Below are 17,799 nucleotides of genomic sequence, written 5' to 3'. Positions count from 1 at the left end.
ATACAATGTTAAAATAAAAAGGACTTACATATTGTTCTCCTTCTGAGTCTTAAAAGTTTGGTCTCTGTGAAGTGGTGTTGTAACAGACACTTTATGACCACAGAGTGGAGTGGAAGTTAAAGTAGGATTGTCCAGGTCCAGATTTTCATGGTTGGCTGAGGTGTTTAAGAACTGCAGTTATGAAAAGAAAAAGCAATATGAACACCTAGATGATGATGTTGCCTTTGAGCAAAACTGGGGGAAAAAAAATCATCTTTCTAGACAATTAACAAGATTATTTCTATTGATCCACATATAATTGTATGTATGGCTATTCGTGTCTGATTACAGGGTAAGGGTGTTAACTCATGAGCAGCTGCTTGAGAGAATCATGAAAAAAAAATTAGCAGTTCAAGTGCTGGAACTATGAACAAAAATTACTTTCTGTTCCAATAAGAAGCAGTTACCACTACTCACAAAGCTAAATCTTCTCAATTCAGTTTTTAATCAAATAAACTGCAAATGACTGCCACCATCATTTGCCTAAGTAAGACTTCAGTAAAAATGAGTAAGGATTTCAGCAGTTGGCTCATAGAGTATGGTGGTTAAATCCCATTAAGCTTTATGTAAAATATTAGGCATGTTTTTAAATTAGTAAATAAAGTGTTTATTATAGGACACTGAACTCCTGTTATCTCTCTGAAAACAGAGTATTCCATTTGCACAGCACAAAGTGAAAATTATAGCAAGCTACAAATGCACTGAATGTTCTGAAATGCAAGTATTGGACTGATTGAACAGGAGACAGTTGGATTATTTAGGTAAAAATTCTGCATTGGGAGGGTGTGGCCTTAACCTCATTTCCATCTCTAATGCTTATGATTCTATGAATTTAGTGGCATCATTACTCTGTTAGTCAAAGTTTTGCCAAAATACATATTACCCAATAGGCCTACTTGTACTATATTTTTGTATGTGCATCTTTTTAATTTGTTACATCTCAAAATATGCACTTAGCTCAGTCAATAATACATGTTTAAATATACCGATTTGCAAATGTAGCAGACCTTTAGATAAATAAAATGCATTTGATAACCTCCAATAAATTATTTTTCTCTCTTTAAGGACCATCATAAAAGAAAACCAAGAAATCCACAAAGAAAAAAAATCATGCTGACATAATGCTACAGCTGTGACACAAAGCAACAAATGACAGGAAATTCAAAATGGAGATCAAGATGACCTTCATATACAAATTTTATCCCTGTCCCACCCCACCGCAAGAATCATTTGAATTTTCTGGCTGTTGTCAGTTTGTCTCACAATCTGCATGTTATTTAAATAAACAGTTTGGGTTTTTCTGGGTCAGTGAATCACACCGCGTAAATGGACAGAGATGGGAAAGTGTTACAACGAACAGAAATGTTAAACTCTGGTAGTTGGAGGAATTAAAAGCAAGAAAAAGCAAACAACTATCTTCCCCTTCAAAACCACCAAGAATTAAAGAGACAATAAAAAAAAGAGACTCAACAGTTAGCTTGCTGATAATCTAAACTCAGTGGTGAAGATTAACAGCAGTAAGAAGATTCAAACATGGAGTGAAATCAACAAGTGCAACAGCAATTAGTCATTTGTTCCAAAGGATTAGTTTCTAAACTGTTAACACTCTGGTGACTTTTGAGAATTAGTAACATCTGTGCAGAAGACTTGATCTACCTGCGAGGGAGAGAAGGGTAGGCTTTTGATAGGGGAGCGCTTAGGAGTTGAACTGCTGGCCTCAGCAAATCTGAAGGAGCTAGCGTAGCCACTGGCTAAGTGGCTGGAATGCCCTCTCTTTTTGCGAAGAATGACCAACGGAGCTGTGCTGCATTTTGAGGCAGATAAGGACTTTGGTGAGTCAAGAGAACCCTGACTCAACATTATTTTGCTCAAGTTTGTGCTAGGGCGTCCTTCAGGTCTACACGCATTGGCCTCTCTTTGCTGAAGCTGTAAGACTTTGCCTGAGGGAGTTTTGCTAGGCGAAGTGTCTGCTTCTTCAAAGAATTCAAAACTGCTGAGATCACCCCATGATGAAGGATCCTGAAACAACGTGGGAGGCACGGAACTATAAGACAGTATATAGTGCCACCTCATGAAAATACAGCATTACGATATGCCAGTAACAACAAACAACAACAACAACAAAAAAGCCCTTCCCAATTAATTCACTTTGACCCTAGTTTTTTGAGTAATATTATGAACACTTACTCATCTTTTTAATATATCCACTGAGTATATTAAACTGAATATTATTCCATTGGTACTGGAAACCAAATTCCTGAAAGTAGCAATGAGTCAAGTGATGTCCTACCAATATTAGTTACATCAATGTAGAGATAATATCTTCGTATTATGGAAGAATACGTTAATCAGTCTCCAAATAAAGCTCATCCTCTCTCTAACCAGGATGCTTGCAACTACATGCTGAATGAGTGTAGCAAAGTTTGAAATGTGCACCCTAGTTGTTATAAACTAAGATGACACCTACAAAATCATATCAATGTAATAGCTCTATGTCAACTGACATACCCAAAAATCACAGTGAACAAAAGCCTATGTTAAATGCAGTAAGCCACTCAGTATTAAATTAAGGTTTCCAATTCTTTAAATATGCCATGCAAGCTCTTTAAGCTTTGAAAAGAGGCAGCTATTGATGTTATGTCCCACAGCAAGGAAGAATTCCAGAAAAGCATATAAAAGTGTGCACACTCACACATAAGACTACAGCCTCCTGACACAAATTGAATATCACTTACACTATTACGCTGGTTTTGTTATCTCTAATTTGATTTCATTTTGAGAGAGGGTATTATGAAGAGTCCATTTAAACCAGTGCTTCTCAAACTATCTGATGTGGCGGACCGGCAATTTTTTTTCAGTATACCAGGGACCGGTACCATATTTGTGCCATATTATTATTGTATTCGCATAGGCACGTAGCACATCAGATCAGAAAAACTAACATTCTTCACTGTATTAATTGGAGTGGGAGTGTGGCGTACTCGCAAAGCTGTTCCCATTTAAATGCACTGAAGACTGACTGAAAGGCTGTGCGTCTGTGCTGATAGTATAAAATGACTATTATTAGTATTACGATCCAAGAAAATATTACTTGAACGTTCGTAGTAATATTAATTTATGTCAGAAACAATATAATGAATGTAATAAAAGTTGGCAGACATTTTTTAGGGGGCTTATCCGCTCCCACCCGACAACCTACTGCAGTGTCTTTTTACTCCACCAGCTCTGCTGATCAGTGCAGATGCTGTCAAATTTCACAGAGCAACAACACCAACAATAATAATTAATCCTCCTCTCCCCAAACCTGCGCTAAACTGTCTTCCAGCATCAAGGGGCTACTTTTTTTTTTTTGGAGTGGGGTGGAGGGGTGAGAAAAGGAGAGGGGGTGGCAGCCAAGCCCAAGAAATTGCCAGAGATTAATGAGTCTTCTCCTTATTAGTGTGTCCGTGGGCTTTGTCTGCTCGGGGCTGGGCAGCAGGCAGTGTGAATGGATGCCACAACGTGCAGGCAACAAACACACACATACATTACACACGCTGTGCCTCTCCCTCTCCGTGGCGTAAAGGTGTGTGGGGGGGGGGCGCGACCCGGCCAAGGGCAGCGGCCATGGCAGAATCTCCGGCAGCTGCTGCAGCAGTGGCCGGGGTTGAGCCAGCATAAGCCAGGGCAGCGCGCGCAGAGCGGAGCCGGCGCGAGCAGAATGCGCTGCCTCGGGTCCCAGGCACCATGGACCTTCAGCCGACAGCTCGTGGACTGGCACCAGTCCGCGGACCACCACTTTGTGAGTAGCACTGATTTAAACTACTGAATTTTGTAGTTTGCCGAAAATTACTCCTCCCGCACACACAAGGAGGGAAAAAAAAAAAAAAGAAAGAAATCCATATATTATATAAGATTAAATCACTCTTTGGGACTTGATACAAACAACCATGTGTTATTTTAAAAATAAATTTCAAATCTTGCATTTATGTCGTTCTGAAAATAGAAATAAATATAAGGAGCTCCCAGCTCCACTCCCCTTATACCTAGATTGCATGCAAATTTGCCTGGAACTGAGAGTTCTACTTACGGAATCTATTAACTGAAGTGTTTCTGCAAATTCTAAGAGATTCTTAACATTATCCAGGATGTTGCTCTGATGAACGATCATGCATCTTGCAGGGGATGCGCTTTCTTCAGGTAAGCAACCGTGATCCACCGGCGGAGATGGAGTACAGTGGTGATGCTCCCCCAAACAGGAAACAGGTGCACTGTCGCCATTAGTTCTGGTATTGTCAGCAATTGTGGTGCTGTGCCAGCCTGGGTAGCTTGACGTGTGGTTCTGTGTCTAAGGGAAGAAGAAAAAAAAAAAAAAAGGAGGGAAAAAAGGCAGAAGGAACTTAGCAATGAAATTGCACAAGGTGTCAGATGCTGCTGGAGGAAAGATAAAAGCAGTTGCATCATCTAAAAGCTTACGCCTATGAAACAATTGTCAAGATGTTTCCTTTCATCAATGCAAGACCTTGCAATGGTACATTTTATTTATCTTGAAAGTACCTCATTATTTAGATCCAGTATTAGGTATCATGGGCATATATATTGTATATCCAATAAATTCATACTACTATGTTACTCCAAAAGTTCCATAGAGTCTACAATTCTTGCATGAAGCAAGAATTCGCAAGAATTCCCTGCTTAACCCTCAGCTCTGTAAGAGGCTAAAGGATTTAAGAGTTAGAGTTGCTTTTGTTTGCACATCTCATCTTCTTCTATCCCTGTCTAACACTACAGCTTACACCAATGCAATGAAGAGGCTGTCAAATCAACGTGGTTAGGAAAGCAGAAGAGCAAATTAACAGAAGTTTCTTTCCAGTGTGATCATGCAACAGAAGAAATTGCAAAACATTAACTAAAGTTAAAAGTGGCCAAACTAACACATCATGCACACAATCATTTTATTATTAACCAGAAAAAATTACTCATAAAAGTATCTGCTGGCTATCACTTATGTTCTAGGATGATTTTGGTTTATTTGTTTTAACTATATTATTACATAGAATAAGCTACTTATCTATTTTACCACCTATGCATGACAAAATGTGAGAATTCAGTAATAGCCAGCACGGGTTGCACACATGCAGCTAAAGGTTCTAACATTATTCACAGAAAAGTAAAACAAATTATCAAACATGCACCAAGTCTGAAGTTTACAAAGTATGCAATACACAGCTGAAGTAAGGAATGCAACAGAGAGGAAAAATTAATGAACAGGCACTACATTTTCATTACATGAACCATTGCACACTTTCAGAAACACACATCCCCAGTAATATCAGATCTGGTGGGATTTACTCTGTTAACTTTAGTGTTATCACCCTTGTGGTAAAATGTAGAGCCCAAACTTGCTCCCGCTGACTTTGCAAAAGTAAAAATACCTGCAAATTGTTTAGTACCATAACATACATAAATTTATAAAGCAAATTCATACTAAATATGTGCTATGTTTCATTCTTTTAAATCGGAAATATAGGGCCTTGATTAGTGTCACAGGCAGAGGGGGAGTAAAAAGGTAAAAGACAAGCACTGGGGTAAAGCTGCTATCCCTCCATCCAAGCACACAGTGACAGTCTTACTGGTAATGCCTGCTGCCCTTTCAGTTCATTCTCAGTCGACATTAGTAGCAACTCTAATTCCTTTATTCGTTTTTCTTTCTCAGGATCTTCATCATTATAGTGTCTCTGCAATTAAGAGTTAAGGGAAAAGAAAAGATAAAGGTCTGATCGGATGTTGCAACTAAAATGCTTATGGCTTGCCGTCCTGTGGTATCACGGCCAAATTAGCCTCAGAGGTAAAACAAATGTCAATTGCGTTTTCCACTGTAAAAATCCCTGTTGAATTTCAATACAGACATTGAAATAGAAAAAGTGAAAGCCATCACACTAAATATCAGCTAATGTGTTTCAAATTTACCTCGAAAGAACTGATCGTTAGCTATGTCAGAACTCCCCCCCTTCCCCATTTTCTTCTCCATCACTCAGTATGTTAAAAATGTTTTTTCAAGGTAAGAAGTTTGCATTTTAACTTCCATATCAAATGTTTAACAAATTGACTCGTGAAATGATCTTTAAACTATCTACCTGAATAGCTGCAGCGGCTGGCTGAGGGACATTGACAATATTTACATGCAGTGCTACTGGATATGGGATTTGACCAGGGACCTAGGCCAAAACACAAAAGACACTCAAAGTTATTAATTCCATTATGCGAGCTGCAGTGTGTGTTGGGGTTAAACTTAAGCACTACTCCTGCATCTTACACTGAACATTTAAAATCCATAAAATTCCTCTCTTCTAACTTGCAAGAAAACTGAGCAGCTTTTAACAAGTAAATACGACACTAAGCATCAGAGGAGGAAAGACGTTCAAACAAGAAGCACCCACCAGTTCTGAGAGTGGATGAATAATTCAAAGAAAGTTTTATGTTTGTTAAATGTTTCTAAACTGAAGTGCAAATGGGAAACAGATAGATTGTAATAAAATGTAAAACCCAACTGCAATCTAAAATCCATAACACAATTGTGTTTAAAGGTAGCAATAATTTTCATATTAGTTATTAGCATAAAAGGATTTGGATTAAAAACAGTAACAATGACCCTGCAATCAATACTCAAACAGAACAAATACTGAAGTCAATGGGAGAGTCACATAAAAAGGGACTACAGAATCAGGCCCAAATATAGCTGAATTTCAACAAGTGCAATACTTACCACCATGAGAAATGCTAATTCATATGCATTATAGTTGGTTAGTTTGTTTTAAAAATTAAGATGTTAGAATGCTGTAGCACAAAGGTATGAAAGCAGGTTTACCTATTTTAGGGTTATGTATGCCCATTATTGTAGTATATGATACTCCAGTTCTGCAAAGAACTTCCTTAACTTTATGCGTGTGAAGTCCCATTGACTTCAATGGGACATAAGCATGTTCTGAAGGTTAAGCACATGCTGAACTGACTTGTGGAATCAGGGCCTGAGTGTCTAAGATCCGCATTCCTTATTTGCCCTCATTCCTCTAGTCCATCCGTGAAAGCAATAACAAAAACATCATTCTTCATCAATTTCAATGCAGATAGCTTAATCACAGATCTACATATGCAACAAAAAGTTTTCAGCAGCTTACATTTTGTGGCTCCGAGATGTGGTAATAGGAGTAGTCATTGTTAACTGGGGGTTGGGTGGCTGCTGGAAGTTGTGCAGAAGGTGGAGTGTGAACAAAGCCCATTAAGTGATTGTTTTTCTGAAAACTTGCAGCTAATGATGACTGGTTGGCTTTGGAAGACTCCTGAAGATAACCTTCCTGTTCAACCTTTCGACGCATTGTAGAATTCCAGTGGTTCTTGATAGCATTATCAGTTCTACGGAGGAATACATGCATATAAAGATTTTTTCAAATAAAACTTTCAATTCAAATTCAATATAGTTGTAGCCATGTCAATCCCAAGCTATTAGAGAGACAAGGAGGGTGAAGTAATATCTTTTAGTGGATTAACTTCTTTGGAGAGAGAGACCAGCTTTCGAGCCACACGGAGTTCTGGACCTGAAGAAGAGCTCTGTGTGACTTAGAAGCTTGTCTCTCTCACCAAAGAAGTTGATCCAATAAAAGATATTACCTCACCCACCTTGTCTCTCTAATTCAAATTAAAGTTAATTGACTGGAAACTGTTGTCAGTATAGAGCATTTCTAAGAGTCCTCAATAAATTTGTCACAATTCAATGGTGTGTGTAACACAGAAAGGTGTTCTACCCTCCTCCTACTAACCCATAATTCTTAAGCACAGATTTTTAACAATTCCAAATACAAATCAGCTCTCTCAGGTCATTGCACTTTGAAATCAACTACCAGTGGCAATATGCACTATAAGAATGTATGGGATAAGACGCATGGATCTCTACTATGACTAGGATTTATGGATCCAGTTCTGATGTTTCTCTTCAATTATATCTCACTGTGAGAAATTAATCACTTGAGGTCTACCACATCTCCGCTAGGTGAAGCAACTGGCATGTGGAGCAAACCCCACCTTCTAGGTTGCTTCATGCACCATCATTTTTTTTAAGCATTAACATTCCAATAGAATTTTGCTGCATTCTATTACTACAAAGAGAAAGTGCAGGAACCAGCAGTGAAACGGTTAACCTCCAAGCAAATTTCACAACTGGGCAACCGAACAGTTATTAGGGAAAGTTTTTTTTAAATTTCAGAAAACAAACTTTCAAGTATTCAATTGTGTGATTAGACAAAAGCTATGAGAACTGCATTATTAAAATCAGGTCTTGGGGTAACTCAAATATAACACCTCTATCTGAGAGTCTTTACTTCACCACCACGCAGTGTTATTAACTGTGGGTGTCTGTGGTACAAGGAAGGCTGCAAGAAGATTGTAAGGCTCTCCAAACGACAAGCCTATTTGTGGTTCTTCTCTCCAGCCAAAAAAAGCCATCACACTTGTGTCTTGGAGATGTTTTACCAACTACTGGAGTCTAGAGGGAAAAGAATGTTGCTTGTTTATTTTGTATATTTGACAGCACTTTGTGTTTGGGCACTTTCACTGTTACCGCTGCAAAGTCAGTAAGACTTACAGATGCACGCTTACAGATGAGTAGTCCCATTGAAGCCAATAGAACACCTCATATGAATAAAGTTACTCATTCTACATGAGGGTTTTCAGGATTGGCATTTGAGTTAGTTAGTTTCCCTTAGTTTGTATTTGGATCATTCACATAGCAACAAAGAAGAGTAAAACACTTTAAAATATGGGGAAAATATTAATGTAAAACCATCAAAACTGTCTGGGGCACAGGGGTAGATGTAGCTTATGAAACAACTTTTAATTCATTGTTAAAAATACTGACTGGATTTCAAGCTGACTGTATCCTCTTAGCTGAATGTAAACTTAGTTTCATATATAGAGTCTGATCTTGCACCATTAAGTCAACAGAAGTTTTGACAAATACTCCAACACAAACAAGACTAGAGCCACACTTAGGAAAGCCCTGATGATTTACTATACTTACTATTTCTTCATCCAGTGGCAAATACTTTAAAAAATATTTCTCCATATACTTGGTCCCAGTTAGATCAATGGCAAAAACACACATTGATATCAATGGCACTAGGATTTGGCTCAAAGCATTTTGGTTTAGAACATGCAATTCTTTCAGTGTACTAAGAAGTCACCTGAAACAGACTGCTCAGACTCAAAACCTTCTCTTCACTATTTAACGGCTACTATATGTCATTACCGTCCAGGCAGCAACTTTGCAATTTCTGCCCATCTGTTTCCCAGCCTCTTGTGTGCCTGGTAAATAATTCTATCTTCTTCTTCAGTCCAGGAGGTTTTCTTTACTTCTGGATTCAGATGGTTGTGCCACCTCTCCCTGCATTGTTTTCCAATCCTCCCCTTCAAGTGCTTGGCAATAACAGACCAACGCTTTGGGCCGTATTTTTGCACAAGTTCTATCACCTTCAAAGAAACACAGAAGAACCGCCCACGTTTTAGTGTGACATAATGAATTAGTGCAATCATTCTGTAATACTCCAATATCTTCAATGAAGTTTCTCAAAACCGCTGTAGTAGAGCAGATGGGTAGGCACTGCTTCATATTTTCTATTTATATATTTACCCAAAAGGAAAAGGCTTTGGTAATATCAAAGGCATTTCTAGCGTTTAGATTTGCAGCATTAAAGTATTCATTACTTGATTTGTGTAGAGCACTTTGAAACTGTACCAGGAAGCACTAAATAAATGCTAAGTATTGATATTATTGGGGCCAGTCTTCAAGTCCTTCCTCAGGCAGTACTCCCACTGAAATCACTGAAGTCTAGATGAGTTTTATCCTAGTTAAGGCTGCAGTATTGGGCCTATCATTAAGTACTATTTAAAATATGAGGCTGAAAGAAAAGTTGATTACCCGCTGATCCTCTTCTTTAGTCCATGGACCTTTGATAAGTTCAGGATTTAGTACTTTCTGCCATCGATGCTGGCACTGCACATCTGTCCGATTCTAATTGCATATAAAATATACAAATTAATCACTTGTCATATAAGATGAAAGAATTGCAATATTTCTTTCTCGGTGCACTTGCTCCCCAAACAGACCCTCTATGTATCTCATTGCCAATTAATACAATGAAGCTATATGGGAATAACTGAGACAAGATTGAAATGAGGGTCCTCAGCAAATCAACGGCTGGGAAGTACTCTGCACATTGAATTAGAAAAGCATCTTTTCCATAATTGTCACTGTATCATGGTAACTAAACAAATTTATCCTTTAATATCTATTAAAGATATTTTTAAAGAATAAGTGTTATTATATGTTATCTGTAGAATTTGAACAACAATAAGAGATCACAAAAGAGATCTCATATTTTATAAGCAGCATTTACTAGTGATCAAAGCTAGGTTTTTTTTTCTGTACTAAGACATTTTTGTTTTACTGACAGATCAACCATCTGTTCTATAACAAATCCCCAAAAAAGTCTTTTTACATTTCCCCTCCCCCATCTGAGATGAGTAGTGAGATAAATAAAATTGAGCATAAAAATTGATATTCAACAAGGCATCCTACTGTATTATAGCTGCATTTCTTAAGTTCCCATTTGTGGGGGGCTTTATATCACATGAAAATGTAGTTAAGAAATAACCTCTCCCCCACCCCTTACTTGAAAATGGGTGATAAAGAGTTGTCATCTCTGCAAACGAAAACAGAAACAGTGTCCACTTACAGGAAGAAAATTGGCAATAACTTTCCAGTCTTCTGTACCATTCTGTTCCACAAGTTTCTTTAGTTTTTCATCCTAGTTTTTCATAAAGACAACATCATCAATGCTCCAATCACTTAGCGCTGCAACTAAAATATATCAGTCAAGCTAAGGTAAAAAAAGAAAATACTCCACGTTGCTGAATTTTTATGGATCCACTTCTTTCAGGGATCCAGGACTGACATAAAAGAGAAGTCTCTGGCCTGATAATACTTTTTTTCTTGCCAAATACACCTCCTCATTCAGCAGATAGTTTTTCTTTGGTTATGGGTAGGAACTTAAATATATTTTCTGGGCTTCTGGACTATGCAAATTATGCTGATCTGCATTTTATCAGCCAAGGCAATTTAAATGATTATTTTGGGGCTGGTATTTTCAAATAAGTCTAAAGGAGTTAGGTGTCCAATGTCCACTGAAATTCAAGAGGATTTAGGTACCATATTCCTTTAGGCTGTTTTCAAAAAGCTTTAAATGTTAATCACAATACTGCATAAGATTCTATACTGAATGCATAACGTAAGTAATCCGCCATATTTACTGCTGGTGTAAATGGGCAAAACTCCTAAATGGGTGAAACTCCATTTCTTCAAAGGAGTTTTGAATATTTTCATCAGCAGAGATTTTGGCCCAATATCCTAAAAGTAATGTAGGCCCTAAATACCAAAAACAGCCAATTAAAAACATCAAGAAGGACAAAGGTATTGTAATAGCAATTCAAGCTTTTAAAAAAACCTTACATGAAGCAGCCTGCTAATGTTTATGTATCAGAATGAATCACTGGTGTTGAACAAGCCCAAATATCACTCAAATAACTGAATTAACACATTTCACACAAAAATTAAACCATTGTAAATGACCATGGATTATCCACCCCTGTAAATGAACTTTTTATTACTACAATTTGCGCAGAAAATAGACACAAGAGCACTAAAAGTTACCAAAGCATATTCTCTTATATTCAGTCTTTCAAAAGGGGAACGTATCTTTAATGTCAGCTTGAGGTACAGAATAGATGTTTCTTCCAGATTTTAGTTACTGACCCATGGAATCACAACTCCATTATTAAAGCACAAACTTCAGATGATCCATTTATTTGTAATAAGAGGGCAGAAGTTTGTACGACAGTTGTTTGCTGCTGTTAAGATACTGAATAGACGTCATTTCTCACATAGCAACCATTTTCAAACAAAAGAGCCAGCAATAACAATCAAACATTGCTACAGGTAACTTTAAAATTGTCGAACCCTGCCAGCTTAATGCAGTAGTTTGAACACCTATCGGGTATAACAGTCTTTCTGGAGTCAAGGATCAGTATTTAGACTTTTTTTTTTAAAAAACAACAACCCACAAATTTACATCTAATTATGTATATAGCCAAATTCTGCCCTCATACATTTGCATGAGATTCACACTGAAGTTGATATCTAATGAAATCTGCATCTGAGAGAAGAATTTGACCCATTTACTCTCTCTTTTTAACCCAAATGTAGTAAGTGATCCTTTATTTACCTCTTCACGGGTCCACCTGGTTTTTCCTAAATGACGTTTTCCAGCCTTAGGAAGCAGACCATCGTAGTCATGATCATACATCTCAACATCTTCATCGTCATCATCACTACTATATATACTACAAAAAGAAACAGGAGGCGACTTAGAGTGGAACATGAAGACTTAAGTTCCTGAATTACAAAATATATGAAAAACAACAATCTTTACAAAGGTTATACAGATAAAAGTTTGAAAACTTGCACAACAAGATTTTGTTCTGCATTCTATTCTACTATTCTGAACTGGTTCTGCTGTTTTTGGTATCCACAGATACAAGCAAAAGGCTGGCAACCTTCTTATTACTGTACATGTTTAGACCTGCTCATACTGTTAGATCAGTGGCAACTTACACACTTGGCAGCCTTTCAACCAATGAAAGTTTCAAATTAAAATACAATGTTTAGGACAATAAAGAGAACAAGAGGCTATGTCCTTTACACAAGTACATATGCAAAATCTTTAACTCAGGCTACATATTTTGAAGAGTGCTTAATGTTTTCACATATTTGATGAAGTAGCTGGTTACACAATTCCCACATGGTATTTTATGTACAAATATAAAAATAGTAAAATTATGCAATAATATATTAGTCATCATTTTGGGATTAGAAGACCAAAAATATTGAAGGGCACAAGTTTTTCAAAACTAATTAAAATGAAGGCCATCAAGCGATCACATTATTTTGTAAACAAACTCTTATCAATTATGTCACAGTTCATGGTCGAGTATAGACAAAGCTGAGGACTAGTACAATACAAGATCTCTATAGTAACCACATAAATGATCAAGTCTCCTTATACTGAGTATTTTGCTAACTTTATAACTTTACTACCTCTATGCCATTTCTAAATACCTCATACTGTTTTTGAAATACTCTAGTCCTCACCTAATTAATGACGAAGGGATTTCCCCAGAGGCTATCTATGGGTAAAAAGGAATCTATTACTGTTTTCACAACCAGCACTAACCCTATCCCGCTAGCTAAAATTGAAGTGTTTTGCAACAGGAGTTGTCTTTCTGTTGGGTAAAGTATTATTTCCAACTTTAAGATATAAACATCACTTTTGAAACTTCAACAAAGAGATGACATCTTTAGTACTACAGAAAAGACAATGTAGTATTTGACTAATGATCATGATATATGGAAGAATCTTTAGATACAATTTTAAAAACCTGTTTTTGATAAACAGCCATATTAATAAATCCACACTAACAACACTTCAATTAAGGATGGACCAGACACTATTCCTCCTGTTAACCTTGTTTTTCAGAGACTTTGGGGGGGGGTCATTAAGCTGAAGTTCAATGTACAGGTTGCTAGCCAAGATGCAAGTACCACCAAAATTCAAGCAATCAAAAAGCTTAAAAGAAAGTATATTCAGTTAAAATAACATTAAGTCTTCAGCCCTGTCTTCTGGCACATGTTGTGTATCAAGGAAAATCGCTATTTAAGAGGTTTTTCAGCATCTGCAGTGATGCATGTGGCCTATTTGAGACCAAGTCGCAAATGGCTAACAAACTGGCAAAACAGGTCTGCTAATTCCATTCTTAATTTACTACCACTGTGCCTAGGTAGGGTGGCACATGTGACTAGATCAGGGATTCTCAAACTGGGGGTCATGACCTCTAAGGGGATTGCGAGGTTATTACATGGGGGGATCGCCTGAGCTGTCAGCCTCCATCCCAATCCCCACTTCACCTCCAGTATTTATAATAGTGTTAAATATTTTAAAAAATGTTTTCAATTTATGGGGTGGGGGTCACATTCAGAGGCTTGCTGTGTGAAAGGGGTCACCAGTACAAAAGTTTGAGAACCACAGGACCAGATAGTTCACTCACAAAGACTTGTGGAATATTTAGGCATAGCTAGTGACTTCAACTCAATCCAATCCTTCAACTCAAAAGAGTAGTTATTCACAGTAGTAGTCTCACTGACTACAGTAGGACTACTTACATGAATAAAGGTTGCAGGGTCCTATTCATATGAACAGAATGACAGCCTTAGCTCTATTTCTTTGCTTTTATTTTTTTTAAAGTTAGATTTTCTTTTCTAAGTAACACATGGAGACAATTGTGTGACTGCTATTAACGTTAACAGAAGTTTTGTAGCTAAATACCCATGTATCATTTTGAAAATTGGTGTCACTGATATTGGAAGTACCAGGTACAGCCAGCAGGGTGACATCTCCAGTGCTGCCAAATGTTCCAGGTACATCAACGGAACATGACACAAGTGAAACTGGAGTAGATTAGTGATGAAAAGGTTACCATTATTTTAATGTAATACTTATAATCTAAATTCTTTCCGTACCTACCAAGGACCTTATTGTGGCATACAGAATGAGTAACTCCCACTCTGTGTCTCCTGTGACAGGAGAATTCGGCGGGGGGGGGGGTTATAGGATGATCCGCACCACATTTAGCGAATCAGGTTTCTAGCATATGTCTGAAACATTTTTTTTTAAATATCTGAATGCTCAAAATCTGGCCCCAACAACAAATGCACTTGCTAATTACCAGTAGAGTGGACTAAGTGAAAGGGTTAATGATGCCACACATGCTAACTTTCAGTGCTGTTTAAATACTCTACAAATATGAATGCTACATTTTTGTCAAGGAAACCAAATTGTGCAATGATAAAAAAGGGGGTGGGGGTGGAGAGGAAATGACTTGCTGCTGTACTGTGATTGAAGAAACTGGGCACAAACAACCGAGGGGAATCCACTTTCGTTGTTTTGACTAATCCACTTTGCCGACATCTCCTTGCAGAGCACTTCACGGAGCTGCTTAACCTATGTAATCTCGAGTTTCCCTTCTCGCACCAGTACATCCCCTTCGCAACCAGAGGGAAAGTATCTGCTGCTCCGCGAGCACGGCGAATCACCACCACTCGGGCTGGGAAGGACCAGTCTGAAAGCTGCTAAGCAGCTCCACTTTCCTCCCGTCTCTCCCGCTCATTCAGTTCCTGTAAAGAGCAACTGACCCTTTCGTTTTGCAGGCCTGGCTTCCTCCACCACTCCTGACACGCTCATTCCGCCACTCTGCAAAGTCAAAATAAAATACAGACTACCCACTAGGCTCTCACCCCCCATCACTACCACCTCCCGTCTGGCCCCAAGAGGGAGGCGCAAGCGAGGCGGGGACACATCTACTGTGACTTGGCCCCCGCCCCCCCCCCCCCCCACGGAGGGACAGGATGAGTAATTCATAGTCCGTCCGTCCTAGTAACACACTCGCTCTCTCATACTCAAGTAACAATCTAGTTTGCACCGAACCCCCACCCCGAGCCTCCTTCTAGATTTCACACGCTGGGCAATGCAAACCTTTTTTAAGTCAGCGATCGGCAACAAGAGGGAAAAGCTGCGGGGGAGGGGGATTTGCTTTTCTGTCGCAAGCCGTGGGGGGGGGGAAGGGGGGGTGGACAGAAAGGAGAAAGAGAATCTCCACGTGTCCGACCGCCAGTCCGGAGATCATTAGAAAACAATCCTCCTACAGTGCGTGTGTGTGTCTGTAACAGCAGCCACCACGAGGCGCTCAGACCTCTCCCTTCCAGTTCGCAGCACGCCGCCCGCCAGAGGGAAGGGAGCAGCAGGGATCAGTCACCCCCAGTACCCCCCCCCCGCCACCACCACAACACAGCTCGCGGTCTGTGCCCCCCCCCCCCAGTCCCATGCAACAGCCCATTCCCCTGGAGGAGGAAAACAGCAACGGGAGCAGCCACATGACAGCTGCTGCCAAACGCCCCTCTCTCCTTCTTCTCTCCCCACCCCACCCCCTCCTGCCAAAGTCTAAAGAGTTGCTCTCATCGCGCTGCTGAAAAGCTTGCTCGGGCTCCGACATGTGCGGAGCGGCGTGTGCATTACAAATAAAAAGCCTTGCAGGGCATAATTATAAACCGAGAGATGAGCGGGGCAGAGTCGGAGTCATTAAAAGAAAGGCTCTGCAACTGCAAAAAAAAAAAAAAAAAAAGAAAAGAAAGAAAGAAAGAAAGAAAGAAAGAAAGAAAGAAAGAAAGAAAGAAAGAAAGAAGAAAAAAAAAGGTTTGCTCCCTCCCCAGCGCCTCCTTTTCACGCCGCCTGTCTGCCACCCACCTGACATCCCACCTCCACAAAGAATGAATGAAATGGGAATGAACTACCTGCAGCCACTAAACAAGTCCGACATTTTTGGGCTTACATCTGCCATCTGTTTAGCTCCTCCAGCTCAAACAGACCGCAGAGCAGCTCGGTACAGATCGCTGAAGGCAACAAGTCCAAGTGGGAATCCTGTCTCCCCCTCCCCACACACACACACACACACTCCCCCCCCCCCTCTAATTTGTAGCCACGCGTGCCATGCACGGTCCTGGGAAATTTCTGCCTGAGCAACTTGCAAAATGCACTGCAAATTGCAATCTTCCCAATATCCTGAGTCTTTTTTTGGGTGGGAGTGAGGGAGAGAGGGGGGTGGTTGAGAAGGGTCTGAGGGGGTTCCTAATATGCTATTCATTTGGTCTTGCAGGGTCTGTTTAAGTTTCCCTCTCCCCTTCCCTGTGCACAGTCTGACAGGCGTGGGGAGAATCTGGCAAACCACTCCTGCAAAAACTAAAAAAAATAAAAATAATAACCCAAATAAACCTCTCTATCCATAGACTACTAAACATACACACACACAAATGCTTTCATGCTGCAAAGAGTTTACCTGTGCCTGGGTCTCCTGGCCATCCTGGGACTAGCCACAGGGGGAGGAAGGGGGGACGTGTGCTGGCTGAAGTGCTTTGCTTTCTGTGCTGCTTAAAAGTGCCCCACCGCCGCACAGTGAAGTTTTCAGGAGCAGCAGCAGGAGGAGGAGGAAACAGGTTGAGATTAAAGAGTAAACTCTGTAAACAGAGATGCCATCAAACAAAGGGCTTTTTGGACACTCCCCCTCCCGCCAAATCTGGCGCCCCTGCAATGCGCAAGCGCCTCAGAGCCGGGAGGTTCCAGCCTCGGCCGCTGGGGTTTATTGCCGGGGCCGCGGCTGGCCGAGGAGCCGCTTCCAGCCGTGCCGCCTCTCCCCCTGCGTGGCTGGGAGCCCGCGCGACGGCGGCGGCCAGGAGCGGGGCAAGGGCGGCAGCAGGAGAGGCGCCTTTTGCTGCACAATCCCCGCTCAGCGGCATCAAGTCCCCGTGACTCCCCCTCCCCCCCCAACACACATACACAAGTTGTCCCTGGGCAGCAGAGCTAAGAAGCACCGCTCTCAGCCCCCCCCCCACCCCCAGTGCCAGCTCTCCGGGGGGTTGATGCGAAAAAACTGTAGTGATTAAACCGCCGCCCCCCGCGCACACACACACGCTAGAGGAGGGAGGACTTGCGCTGGGTGCATTTCAGAGCCAGGCTCACAGACCCAGTGGTGTGACATGCCCCTCAGCCGGATGGCCACAGCCTGAGA

At 40.3% G+C, this 17,799-nt stretch overlaps 1 protein-coding gene across 8 annotated transcripts in view; it reads right to left on the bottom strand.

Annotated features, from left to right (window-relative positions):
• The window catches only part of MYB (MYB proto-oncogene, transcription factor), a gene marked incomplete at its 5' end in the record, with an annotated part of 34,644 nt that extends 17,368 nt beyond the window's left edge, over positions 1–17,276 (bottom strand). The window contains 11 exons of one of the 8 annotated variants that reach the window (XM_084623687.1): positions 29–171; positions 1,696–2,058; positions 4,109–4,366; positions 5,652–5,756; positions 6,156–6,236; positions 7,197–7,431; positions 9,320–9,540; positions 9,989–10,081; positions 10,806–10,877; positions 12,351–12,468; positions 17,071–17,276. In XM_084623687.1, coding sequence (XP_084479813.1) covers positions 29–171; positions 1,696–2,058; positions 4,109–4,366; positions 5,652–5,756; positions 6,156–6,236; positions 7,197–7,431; positions 9,320–9,540; positions 9,989–10,081; positions 10,806–10,877; positions 12,351–12,468; positions 17,071–17,093 — 1,712 coding nt within the window. Of the gene's footprint in view, positions 1–28; positions 172–1,695; positions 2,059–4,108; positions 4,367–5,651; positions 5,757–6,155; positions 6,237–7,196; positions 7,432–9,319; positions 9,541–9,988; positions 10,082–10,805; positions 10,878–12,350; positions 12,507–17,070 lie in introns of those variants that run through there. The other 7 variants (XM_084623689.1, XM_084623688.1, XM_084623692.1 and 4 more) reach the window with 7 other exon arrangements.
• Between the last annotated feature and the right edge of the window lie 523 nt (positions 17,277–17,799).

This window comes from Lepidochelys olivacea (genome assembly GCF_965140295.1).
Source record: "Lepidochelys olivacea isolate rLepOli2 genome assembly, chromosome: 3".
Classification (NCBI taxonomy): Eukaryota; Metazoa; Chordata; order Testudines; family Cheloniidae; genus Lepidochelys; species Lepidochelys olivacea.
This window is presented reverse-complemented; position numbering and strand designations above follow the sequence as displayed.